We start from the raw sequence: 14,158 nt of genomic DNA on the forward strand, positions 1-14,158 counted from the left end.
CCTCTCTCAGTTCTTTGAACGATCCCCCAATTACTTTTCCAATAGATGTAATTCCTTCAACTACCTTCTTGCCAGCACCAACTATTGCTTCAACAGCTGCTACCAGATGATACAATGGATTAAACCCCTCAGCTTCCTCTCTGGCCACACGTTCATGTCTGTTCTGCACCTTTTCTTTTTCCTCTCTCAGTTCTTTCTCATGCTGTTCCTTCATTTTATTCATCAGGTTTGCATACTCCCTTTCTTTCTCCTCTCCGTCTCTTTTTCTCTCTAATTCTCTCTCCTCCTTCTCCCTCTTTCTCTCCTCATTCATTTCCTGCCTCTCCCTCTCCCTCTCCTTCTCTCTCTCTTTCCTCTCCCTCTCTCTCTCAGCCTGAAGTTGTTCATTCATTTTCTTCATCTGTTTTTCATATTTTTCCTGAAGTTTTCTCTCCACTTCCTCTTTTTCTTTGCGTATTTGCTCTTCTTTCTCTTTCAGGATGCGTTGTTTCTCCTCTTCGACTGCCCTCTCGGCCTCTTGGAACATCTCGTTTGTGTAGTGGCTTCCTCCGTTCTTCTGGTTTAGATTTCTGATCTTCTGGAGCAGCTCAGTGACCTGAGAGCGATCCTTCAGCTTATTATTGAAGACATGGTACTGGCCATTACATCTGGTCACGAGTTCTTGCAGGTCTGAGGATTCCATCAAGAAGTCTTCAATAGTTGTGTCTTCAAGAAGGTCCCCATGAGTAAAGAGAACCATGCTGTATCTGTCTGCAGCCTGTCCAAAGATTTCTTGAATCCTTTGCACTGTCTGCATTTCCTCTTCGGTGTATCTGCCCAGCCGGATGACCACCAGGAACACATGGGGTCCAGGAGCAGCATAAGAGATGCACTGGCATATATCTTTAGTTGTTCTATCCATGCCAAACCTAGTGTCAAACAGGCCTGGGGTGTCGATAACAGCCACCTGTTGCCCATCCACCTCAGCTTTGCCCTTGGAACAGTCTACAGTCATAGACTTTGCACTGAACTTTGATTCAAAGCACTGTCGTCCCAGAATGGTGTTTCCAGCGGCACTCTTCCCAATTCCAGTCTTCCCCACCATCACTATCCTCATATCCTCATTATTTCTGCTCGAACCTGTATAGAAGAATGTGTGACACTGAATAAGAATCAGGTTGTACATGCTTTGTAGTTAATACTACAGGAAATCCTATTGTGGCTTTCTTTCCATGATCTAATATGGCTTCCATATATTGTTTAGTTAACTATTTACACGAAAAGGCACCAGGTATTTTAAAGTACCCCATGCATTAGTGTCTAAGTGACTAATATGAACAAGAATCTTTGAAATTGGTCCAGTATTGAGCAAGAACGCTGTAACCAGCAGACGCAAAGCAGGCTGTAATGTAATTATATACAGCAAATAGACATCGTCAGTTTCCATCCACCATAACTTCTTTTCTTGCCACTGACAGGCTCCGATTATTATTCTGTCTGATAACATTATGGTAAGGATCCATACAGAGATAGACCTTTTTGTTAAAGAGTCAAATCCTTTTAAGTTTAACTACCCAGTAGGCTATGTCTATGGAAGCATTAGTCTATAGAAGCTACACAAAGACATTATATAAATAAGATTTAGCAGTGATCACCGTTATAACATTATTGTTAATAATGATCAAAACATTAAAAATATAACAAATTAAAATGGATACAGCATCATAACTTACCAAAATAGCTGGCCATGTTTAGGTTGTAATAGTTCCTGTCCCTGGTTAGGTTAAAGAGTATGGAGTAGATACTGCAGCTGAAGTAAAGACAGAGTTCAGAGTGTGTCTCTATATATGAGCCAAACCACACCCAGGAATACTTATAGACTTACTCAAAACTACAGACGCTGCTGTACAAAGCACAAAGCTCCCCCTTCCCTTCAGTATTTACAAGAAATGGCAGCAGTTCTCTTAAGGTCCTCGTGATTCTGTCAATCCTACCTGTCACACTGGCTGGTGGCCGAAAAAAGTTAACTTCAGGCCCTGCTTATCAATCATAGTAAGTGCAACAAGTATAATTAAGACAGAGTGGTTTTTTTTGGGTAATATTTCTTTGACTGATTAAATGAAAATTATTTCCCCCCCTTTTTATAGAACTGAACCGGTCTGGTTCTTTGGTTACGAGGTGCTCAGTCAAGGCACTGGTTTGAGTGTATCTTTTGGTCATTCAATTTTCATTTCATAAACAGGTATTAGAAAACTAAAAACGAATAGTTATTTGATTTTCGTTTTAAAATTAAAAAAATTGAAAATTGAAATACAAGGTGTTTTTTTTCCTTTTCATGGTCAAAAGAAGATGAGAGAAATTTTAAATATGCTTTGATTTTCATTTTCTATTTCATATAAGGAAAAATAAATCACTAAAAAACAGAAATGAAAAAAGGCTGTTGTCATTTCCAAGGCAACAGCGCAAGTGTACCACTGTTGCTTTCAGCACAGGCTAAAATGACTTTGGATTCCTACTCTGATTTGATTTTAGACATGGCGGAAAAGAAGGTCTGTCATGTGCAGCAATCTCTGTGCGCATATTACAGGTAAGTGGGGGTGCAAGAGGATTTTCTGCACGAAATGTGAGGAGATTTTTCACTGAAAATGACCCATCTGACACCATGCTGAAGTTAGCTTCAGCTTCCGCTTGGCAGCGTCTGATTCTGCAGCTGAGGGAAATCTGATCCTTTTTTTTCACCTCTTTACATAAATATACATAAATATGGCTATGAAATACATCCTGAAAAAATGTATAAATGAGGCAATACATATAAAGATATACATTAGTCATTATAGTTCAATACCTATGTGTTTTACTTTTATTTATTTCAGGGGACTTCATTTAATGTGTAACGTTACACATTTATTTCCCTATTTGCACGTTTTTTTTTAATTAAGTTTCATTATCTTACAGAGTCAGACTACAAGCAAGTTAGCTGGCCTCGCTGGCATAGTGCATCAAACCATATGACTATCTGCCAAAAGGAAATAAAATCTTAATACACCCATAAATAAAACACGCGCACAAACAGACACACACATAAAATAACACACACAAACACACACACACGCACAGTCAGACACACACACACACACACACAGACAGACACACACACACTGACACACACACACACACCCACACACACACAGACAGACACACACACACACAGACACACACACACTGACAGACACACACACACTGACAGACACACACACACTGACAGACACTCACACACATGTTTCTGCCCGTTTAAAGGAAGTTTTTATGTTAAGTTTTTATGGGTATGAGCATGCTAGTGTTGTTAATGGAGAATCAGATCTGTTCAGTTTTAATCGTTCTTTTACTTTATTAACAGTATAGCATATTTATATTTGACATTTATGTTACCCCCAAACCATATTAATAAGCAGCGGTGGAAGAAGTATTCATATCCTTTACTTAAGTAAACGTACTTATACCACACTGTAAAAATACTCTGTTACAAGTAAAAGTTCTGCATTGAATATGTTACTTAAGTAAAAGTATGTAAGTATTGTCGTGGAAGTTTTCCTATGAAGCAGCAAGGTTTAGTGATATTCAGGATAAAATCAAAACGAATAACGACCGTTTGAGAATTAAACCAAAGTTTGGTCTTTGAGTATTTATTTACATTTGCAAATGGAGAAAACACAGTTTCAAAGGTACGGCTTGTAAGGTACAACTGAAAATGTCTTTCTAACCTAAAGTCTAAACATCAAAACATCATATAGTGAAGAAACTCTGTTAAGCCACCCCTCTAACTTTATCTTTTAGCCTGGCCATAGTTGAAAAGAGGACATCATTACAGTCACACCATTGTCTCACCTTCCCCTCTGCTCCTGTTCTTTTCATTAGCCTAAACAACAGTTTATCTCAAGAGACAGAAACCTACGTAGTTCTCACTGTCGTAGACAGTCATCGGCCTTCTCCACTTCTATCTAAGCAAAAGACAACAATGTGAGGAGATTCAAGCTAGTAAAATCTTTAAACAAATGGTTAATATCATTAAACAAATGGTTAAAATAAAATTTGCCACCACAGTTGACCCTTTTGATTACAAAATAATCACAAAAATAAATTTTACTTTTTAAAGATTCAACCCTTATTATAGAATTAATCATATAACCAAACTTTACTTCTTAATATTCAACCTTATGGATATTCATGTCTGTTTCTTACATGTTAAATGGAAAGGTACAAAAAAACCCTCTTTTAAATAGTAGCAAGCATTCACATCAAAGAATAAAACAAAATGAATCAATCTCACACAGTATCAGAGACGGTGTCCAAACATTATTATCATATTCAGAAAGACGGAATACGTCAGAAGGCTCAATCATATTAACCACAAGAATGAAGAACTCTTTTTCTTGATTAGGGTAATGACATAGCAAACAAAAAACAAATCTGAAGACCAAACATAATCTGCTAAAAACCCTGGACCTTAATGTCACTGGTTAATGTCACATCAGACTAGTGCCTTATAATTTGTGTAAAGAATGTGTTATGTATTTAAACATTAAAATAACCTAGTGTGAAGTGCGAAAATTTACTAATTTCATATCTACCCATGCGTATGTCCATTGACAACCCATGGTTAAACCCCAAGTACTGCAAACCCATACGGCGAAGTCAAATTTTCCATAAAGCTGATTATTAAATTATCCAATGCCATCAAATAATTCCCTCCTTTGTTTATTTTAATATAAATCAATTGAAACACGCTCGGTGCAATTATCAAAGCTCTCACAGAGTGAAAGTTGAGAAGAATCAGAATCAAACTGACCCCTCCTTATCTCTAACATCAGTAAGTGCTGTCAGAGCACAAATAAAATTCAGTTATTCTATGTGTGTGGTTTCACTGGAAAGAGCTTATTTCTGTAAGTGAAGAAATAGTGAAAAAAAATCATTATATCCTACATCACGCATACATTTCCTAACTAAACCCAAGTCATTCCTTAGTAGAAAATGTATCTATTAGTTAAGCTTTCAAAAGTTTTAGTCAAATGTGGTGTCTATGTGTCGTCAAAATGTGGAAGGTGAAATTACTTCAATGTAATAAAAGATCCACAAGGAACTTTTCCTAAGTTCTAAAGCACACAACAAAATGGCCTAGGTCTTTATACTTAACTTTGTTCAATATTAACAATATTGCTGTTTAGGAATAATTTACTTTCTTTATCAATATTCTATCAGTGGAGTTTGTGTGGTCATGAGGAACCACATAAAGTACAAAACCCCTAATTAGCCCCAATTTAGTAGCATTCGTATACCAACCATCCTAATGCCTGTTATTGGAACATAAGAGTGGACGTAAGTTAATCATTACAGTAATATTAGCTCTGTACTAGTACTTATTGTATTCCAACCACCATTTTCTCCTTGACATGGAAAGTAGTGAATACATCACGTCTTTTCACTATTGTTCCTAGAGTGTTTTTGTATGCAAATATTGGGAGAAATGGTTACACGTGATTTATCATACTTTTCTCTCATCAAAAATAAAATGCAAAAACCATGAATGCAATTGAAAATCATAAATGCAGTAATGAATAATAAACACACTACAAATGTGGAAGCCCCCCCATGTTCTTCTTGAAGGGTACCTGTTGCAGTCCTTTCTGTCCTCCTGCCACATGTGTGTGTGTGTGTGTCAGAGCACACTGCTCCGAGTCACAGAGGAATGTCAGATGCTCCTCAAAAGAATGTGCAGTGAGTGTGTGTTCAGAGAGAGAGAGGTGGTGTGTCCTCTACAATTGTGAAGTGTATTCTGCTGTCACTGTCAGAGAATGTGCTGTGGTTGTCAGAGAAGAGATCAGTATCACTGCTGTCTTCTGAAATGATTTCAAACAGCAGGCTACAATACCAGTATGTAGCTTCTGGTTTTTCCTCCTTGGAAAAACTTCTCGTTTTTCTCCTCTCTCAACGTGTTGCAAACAGTGAGAAAAACTCCAGCTTTCCCCGATTGATTTCAGAGATAGCACAGAAACGCCGTCTGTCAGGCTGATCTCTGAATCGATTTCCCTCGTAGGTGACTCAGCAGAGGATCTGCTCGTCACTTGTTGCAGGTTGTAGAAAAACCTGCCCTCTTCTCCTCCACATCTGGAACCTTTTGTAGTGATGCGTGTATCCAGGTGACTCTCCCTGGAACCTTCACTGCCCTGTGTCAATGGAAGGATCTCGATGGTCACCGTCTATTTGCCAATCTTTCCTCCTGAAGTTGTTATCACCACAGAATCCCCAGGCTTGACACCTGGATTCTTACGGCCAAAAGAGCAGAAGAAAATTCTCAATAACCTAACCTAACCTATAATTTCCCTTATACTGCCGTGGAAGAAATAGGTGTTTTTTATTATGGGCCTCTCCCTACCTATGTATAAATAAAGAAAATGAGCAAAATTCTTTGGAGCAAATCAGAATCAACAAAACAAAAAAAATTACTATTGCATCCCCTTACACTACCGTGTCAATCAGGGGGTAGATGATCCTTTTGTTTATAGTTGAACTATCAATTTTGTCAATTTTGTTCACAGCTAAGCAGATTTTTTTTTAAATGTACAGTTGTTAACTATTCTAGCACTTTGGTTATTCAAGATCTTTTAAACTGGAGCTACAGTGATGTCACAACAAGTGTTTCAAACGTCTATAAAAAAATATTTTAAAGGGGTGATAGAATGATAATATAGGGTATTTTACACTGTTCCTTAAGGTCTCCTAATGGGGTATGTAACATTGGTTGGGCTGAAAATTGCCCGAATGCTATTTTATTAGGCCCTTAACTACCCTGTGAACATGGCTCTATTTGGAACAAGAGCTTTTCTTCCAAATATGGTATGCTAATGAATATTCAGAATGAGCTACGCGCTGATTGGTTTGAGCAAACTACATAGAAACATATGGGAGACTCTGCAGCAGGCCTCATATTTCAGACGCTGCAAAGTTATACATTGTTTGTCGGGCTATTTCGTTATTAAATTCATTTCTGAGACTTTTTTAAGCGAGAAATCAACTATATAAAGCTCAAATATGGGCCGTTTTACGAAAATTTATGGCTAATTGCAAATTTGGTAAGACTGTGTGTCGGAGTTCAGCCACTGGTGCTGCCTTGACGCCCGCCGGTGCTGCCTCGCCGCCCAGCCTGCCTTCCTTCACATACCCCGGCCTGCTATGAGGTACTTGGAGCTCCGTCACGGCTGGCAGCCCACAGCAGGGACTACCAATACCGCTGCCCTAACAGAGCTCCAGGGCCTTCAACTCCCCTCTTCCTGCTAGTTAAATGGCCCGTTGTGTGAGAGTGAGAGCGCCGTCAGCGAGCTTGTTACACCAGCAATCTCTTACCACATGTTACACACATGTCACGCCACTTATAAAAAATCTAACTAAAGGTCTTATAAAGCTAACAACGGTGTCCGATTTCAAGTTAATGAATATTTGTGAAGACAAAGTGTTTAGTTAGCTGCGACTGTCCCTTCAATCCTAGCTATGTGTAGCTACAAACCACGGATAGTTAGCTTCCTTTTCGCCTTAATTCGAGTATATTTACAGTTTGAATTTCGTCACGCCACTTACACAACATCTAACTATATGTCTTATAAATCTAACAACGGTGTCCAATTTCAAGTTAATATTTGTGAAGACTAGCTAGCTCGGTGTTTCGTTAGCTGTGACTGTCCCTTCAATCCTAGCTACAAATCACGGATAGTTAACTTCCTTTTCGCCTTAATTCGAGTATATTTACAGTTTGAATTTCATCACGCCACTTACACAACATCTAACTATATGTCTTATAAACCTAACAACGGTGTCCGATTTCAAGTTAATATTTGTGAAGACTAGCTAGCTAGGTGTTTCGTTAGCTGTGACTTTCCCTTCAATCGGATAGTTAACTTCCTTTTTGCCTTAATTCGAGTATATTTACAGTTTGAATTTCGTCACGCCACTTACACAACATCTAACTATAAACTATGTCTTATAAACCTAACAACGGTGTCCGATTTCAAGTTAATGAATTATTGTGAATTCCAGAGGAATTCTAAGAGGAGGCTAGCTAGCTCTCATTGATGCAGCTCCATCCAGCCGCAGGCTCTATCAATGAGACTCACGGACAAGCGGCGTTTATTTCCCCAATCGTTTGTTTAAATAACTCCACACATTATAATTACACACATTAAAAGAGTAACTGGAACCTGTGGTAAGAGAATGCTGGCGTAACAAGCTCGCTGACAGCGCTCACTCACATACACAGGGCATTTAGCTAGCAGGAAGAGGGGAGTTGGAGGCCCTGGAGCTCTGTCAGAGCAGCGGCGTTTCGTTGTCCATTAGCCCAAAACGGTGACTGGGGTCTGTGAAGGAAGGCAGGCCAGGCGGCGAGGCAGCTACACAGGCAGCACCAGTGCTGAACTCCGACACACAGTCGGACATAATTTGCAATTAGACATCAATTTTCGTAAAACGGCCCGTATTTGACCTCTACATAGTTGATTTCTCGCATAAAAAAGTCTCAGAAGTGAATTTAATGGTAAAATAGCATTTGAACAATGTATACAATTTCTGACATCTGCACGACCTAGATTCAGAAGACTAACTGATCTCAGGTCAGTAGCCTATGCAAATGTTGGGGCGTGACAAAGAGAAAGACTAGAGCCAAATTAGGAGGAGCCGCAATAGTTGACGTCAACTATGGGGCTCGTTGAGATTTGCCCGTTTTCAGAGGCAGTTTCAAATAGTGAGATTTGCAGAGAAAAGAGGTGTCAATGGGATTTAGAGGTTCTATGTATGTCCTAGTTACCCACTAAACTGTCATTATTCAACTATGACAAGGTAAAATCAGTTTTGCATTCTATCACCCCTTTAACACTAAAATGATTTAACAAACACTATTTATTTCTGCTACTTTTCCCTTTCTCTTTATTAAACCCCTTATTTATCATTACTATACTATATCCCTCCTATTTGAGACATGACAAAGCTCATGACTCAAAAGCAATATAAATAATCTGTTTAATATTCTAATCCTTAACATTGTTCTAGGTTTTACAGCAAATCCTGTTTATCAGTAACAAAAGTTCAATGAATAATTTCTTTAGGGGAATTTTCACCTCAGTAAATTTTTCAACGTCAACATCAACTAATTTAGTTTAGACAATTTGTGATATAGCAACAATAAAACTCATTAGAGTACGATATGAAACGTACTGCTTTTAGGATTAAATCTCATTTAAACCTGCATTTATGCAATATCACCAATAAACTAAGACGAATTACCCAAAATACATTGTTTATGTCCTTTTTTTATCTACAGTTTACAAACCAAAGTATCACAAATTTACTATCTGCTAGTTCCAAGAATCATTACAAATTAAAGTTTTTAGCCTTCTATTTATCCAAATCGTTACCTGTTATGGGAAGCATCATATCATATAACATTCAACAAAAATGTATATCAAAATAATTTCTTTAAACCAAAATTTCACTTGTACTACTCATGTTTGGTTTTAGCTTGTGTCTTATCTCTGTGTGGGGTGTGTGTGTGTCTCCTCCTCTGGCTTTCCTCTCTCAAAGAAAGAAGGATTTCTCCAAGGTACATTTAACACACTGTTATTCTTTTTGTAATTTATGGCATCATTAATTAACAACTCAATGTATTCCTCACAAAGGCGTGTCAAGGTGTACAGCTTACCATCACCCAGAACTATAAAACGATATTTACTGTCTTTTCTACTGGAACACTGACAAAAAAAACGTTAGACGAAACAACAGAGAATCAAAACATTTAACATTCCCTGCAGAATGTTATTTTTAGCTGTTGGAGACACTAGGTGCTCAAGCATAGACCCACTGCATTTACTGCTTGAAGGTCCTGAATAAAACAAACCTTTAACAATTATAATAAAAATGATTTTTCTTATTTATGTTACTTGAGAAAATAAGAGTACATGCCGGAGAATCTAAACATGGAACTATAACCCCCATCCGTCAATAAAGAGTTAAAAACACGGTCGGATTACTTCCTGTTTTAGCGTGTACTGATGTTTCTGGGGCCTGTAGTTCGAACGCAGCTTGATGACTACAGGTTAACAATTTGTCAATCAATCCACGTCACATTTGTGTGTTTTGCCCAGAGATAACGCTGTACCTGAGACAAAAAGTGTGGTGAAACATCAGTAAATAAAAATATTGTTTTTACCGTGTGAATATGCCTGTTTGTAGTCACACGTTTACTAAATAATTGAACACTGTGAATACAAGGCCTACGCTGTTGTATGGGTTTTCTATAGTCTCCTTTCGATGGAGAGAAATAAACACATTATCAGTAGTGTCAGTCCAGTCAGTAAATTTTTACAAATAGTCACAAGGTGTCCTAGGTCTGTCTCCTCTTCTGTTGGAGACAAAGAAACATGAATGTGAGCTTTTGAGTTAGAATTTCTGAAAACCTTATGTAGTTTATCAGTCAAGGTAACAGCCACTGGACATGTGTATGTGCCAGCAGACAAAAGAAAACTCATGCTCGTCCTTTGATTTGTTAAAAAAAAAACTTTTCAACGTAATCTTCATCAGGGTCAAAAAAAAGGTGACAAATTATGTATGTAATGTAATATTTGTGATTCCTTAAACTTAACTACAGGTGCCCCAGTTTGTTTTACCGTAATCAGGAGATTAACAGACTGACATGGTACGTGTTCCATTACAATTTGTAAACAAATACATACTTTTAGGCTGCAACAAAAATATGTCAGCCAAAGAGTGATTTTTATCAAACCGCACAACTTTAAAGCAAGTGGCTTCAATTTCAAATAGACATTTTCAAATGTCTGCCTAACAAATTTTCAGGACACTCAGATGGAAGGAAGGAAAAAAAACAATGAACATTTCCCTTTCTTATCTAGTTCAGGATCCTAAGGATCTGAACTCACACATATAAGAATGGTGAACTTTCCTGGGATAACCACTCAATCATTTCTCTAAAGGAAAAAACTAGTTTACCAGAGAGCTTCTGATTTGAAGAACAAAACTTCACTAAACCCAAATTATTGCTCCTGAATCAACTAAAAACTCAATTTTCTTCCCTTGTATAATTAACACCATGCTAGGCAATTTGTATACACATCAGATAAATACATTGAATAAATTAAGCTATTTTCCAAAAGTATTCAATGTGTAGTATTTGCATCTAATTTTATCTGTCTATCGTGTGGGGAGTGTTTGTAGCGTGCAAAAAGCATGTCTTCATTGCAAGCATGTGTATATACGTGTATGTCTGTATGAACTGTTTTTAGGGATCTGGCAGTCCCAGCATAGGGGGAGACAGTTACATAACCAATGTCCAAAGTCCTTGCGGTACCAACACTGGTCTGGGTTCTAGGGCTCAGCATTTTTGCCCACGGTACCCGCCTCGGCCTCTCTCTGGTTCGACCACGTCCTTTGTGGGAGCGGCCTTTTTCGGGTCCGCGATCCATATGTTGCCCACCAGCCTGTTGTAACATGCAGACAAACGCTTCCAACATGGTTTTCTCACGTACTCGTTGGTCTTTCCACCCAATGCAGGTGTGACGGTGCTGTTGGTCCTGTCCCAGAGTTGAGTCTGTGTCCTCTTCCTCCCTCCGTTTCTCCAGCTTGTCTTCCTGATTTTTAGAGAAAGCTCAGAACATGGGCTTTGATTAGAACTGATCAGGAGGTTATTGGTGCATGTGTGTTTTGCATTCTTTCCCTGGATCACTGTTTTATCTATATTTTAAAACATTCTTTGTTTTTCCCGTACCTAGTAGCTTTAAATCCTCTGTCTTAATCATTGATTTTTCCATTAATTTTCTTTCTACTTCTTCTAAAATCTTGCTTTAACATTCTCAGTGTCTTTGTACACAAAGATCCGTTTCTCGGAAAGCCAAAGCTTTTTGACCAGTATGACAGACATCGCAAACAGTCCAACATTTTTGGTCCATATTTCTGACACATCTCACCCACAATGGGTCCAGATGCATTGCTCGGCCGGGAATTTCTTCTTCCATGATTGACCCTTGGACCTTATAGTATACTATGTCTTGGTCGATGTGATCGTCACCACACCGTGAGGTTATCTGCTCGGGAAACTTGTGTGAAAACCCGTGTGCAGCCCTGCGGACAAAATCAACTTAATAGTCAAATAACTCGACCTATTTAGTATGTCTTGCCTTGTTGCAGTCTGTCTCTAAATAATCAAGAGGCTCTCTTAGAGTATCTTTACAACCCAGACCGTCCTGCAGGTTGTCCTTAAAGGGTCCAGAACTTGTTTAGAGTATCATTACAACCCAGACCGTCCTGCAGGTTGTCCTTAAAGGGTCCAGAACTTGTTTAGAGTATCATTACAACCCAGACGGTCCTGCAGGTTGTCCTTAAAGGGTCCAGAACTTGTTTAGATTATCGACTATTTGTTTTTGTTCGGGAAACTTGTATGAAAAACCTGGGCCGACCATGCTGTCAAAAATCTCTTAAATAGTTAACTATTATTTTTTTTTGTTTTACTCTGCAGTCCGCCTCTTTAATCAAGAAACGTGCTATCAGTTTCGTAGATTAATTTTTAGGCCTTGCCTACTCTGCCAGTTCTCTTACTGGTCCGCCAGCATCAGAGAATTGATCAGAAATATGTCCGTGTCTGCCAAAAGATGTCATTCATAAGCTCATTTATATCTTTGTTACTATCTAATGACCCCAAAAAAGTACCCAGTTACTCACTTCCCAAAAGTCAGAATTAGTTTCATTTATTCTCTTTAGTTAAAGAGAATGATTTCGCCAATTATTCATTACTTAATTCGTTTAGCAATGGTTGCTTGTTTAGAATGTTTGTTCAAAAACCTTGAATTCACAATACAATTGTAATTCATCAATTTTATCTTACCGTGCTGATTGAAATTTCTTCCTGTTCGTTTTTGACGGAGTGGAAAACAGTCAAGAGCGCTCCGCGATCCTAACCCTCTTCTCTCTGAAAAACCTTTTTAAAGGTTTAGAGGTATGAGGCAGGTGATTTTTGATCCCTGGATAGCCAGTCATCAGCGACCCAACGGAGCTCTTTTCTCTGTTAACTCATCCATCCTGCCGGACAATGCCAAAATGTCGTGGAAGTTTTCCTATGAAGCAGCAAGGTTTAGTGATATTCAGGATAAAATCAAAACGAATAACGACCGTTTGAGAATTAAACCAAAGTTTGGTCTTTGAGTATTTATTTACATTTGCAAATGGAGAAAACACAGTTTCAAAGGTACAAAAGCACAACTGAAAATGTCTTTCTAACCTAAAGTCTAAACATCAAAACATCATAAAGTGAAGAAACTCTGTTAAGCCACCCCTCTAACTTTATCTTTTAGCCTGGCCATAGTTGAAAAGAGGACATCATTACAGTCACACCATTGTCTCGCCTTCCCCTCTGCTCCTGTTCTTTTCATTAGCCTAAACAACAGTTTATCTCAGGAGACAGAAACCTACGTAGTTCTCACTGTCGTAAACAGTCATTGGCCTTCTCCACTTCTATCTAAGCAAAAGACAACAATGTGAGGAGATTCAGGCTAGTAAAACTAAATAACTCTCTAGGCTATAGTTTACGGTTGCCAACTGTTCCCCTCTCTGGTGCTTTAAACGTCTACAGGAAGGAGCAGGATTTTGTGGAGGTTTAAAACAATCTTTAAACGAATGGTTAATATCATTACAGTTTTTCACGATCGCTATGACTATTTTTTCAATACTTTTAACAACTTTCCTAAACACTTAACGCACCAACTCACCTACAACACACGATTGGCAAAACAGTTAATTTCATGCTCAAAATCACACATTGTAAACTAAACTCCAACACTGATTTTCAAAATACAATAATTCACTAACACAATACACTATGTTTACCAAAACAATGCAATCATGTCTCAAAATCAAATAATTCTTCCAAAACACTAACACATGTTCTCTCCCAACAGGAACATTTAGTCAATCATAGAACAATATCATACAAAACACTAACATCCATGGAAATACAGAAATTGCATTATTTTATATGTGTCAGTCTGGTCTGCTCTTATACAACAGACAAAAGTGATTGTATTGATCATAGATTGTGTTTTGCACTGCAGTTACTGTTGAAGCTTCTCTACATTTT

The 14,158-nt window shown here is 38.1% G+C and overlaps 1 protein-coding gene across 1 annotated transcript; it reads right to left on the reverse strand.

Moving 5' to 3' along the window:
• Positions 1-277: 277 nt before the first annotated feature.
• On the reverse strand, positions 278-12,044 carry LOC120560588 (GTPase IMAP family member 9-like; the record flags this gene model as incomplete). Its single annotated transcript, XM_039803289.1, has 3 exons — positions 11,997-12,044; positions 11,555-11,660; positions 278-1,119 (listed from the first exon to the last, which is right to left on the reverse strand). Coding segments are annotated over exons 1-3 (996 nt in total), but the record flags the coding sequence as incomplete, so codon positions are not given.
• Positions 12,045-14,158: the final 2,114 nt, after the last annotated feature.

This window comes from Perca fluviatilis, chromosome 1 (assembly GCF_010015445.1).
Source record: "Perca fluviatilis chromosome 1, GENO_Pfluv_1.0, whole genome shotgun sequence".
NCBI classification, from domain to species: Eukaryota; Metazoa; Chordata; class Actinopteri; order Perciformes; family Percidae; genus Perca; species Perca fluviatilis.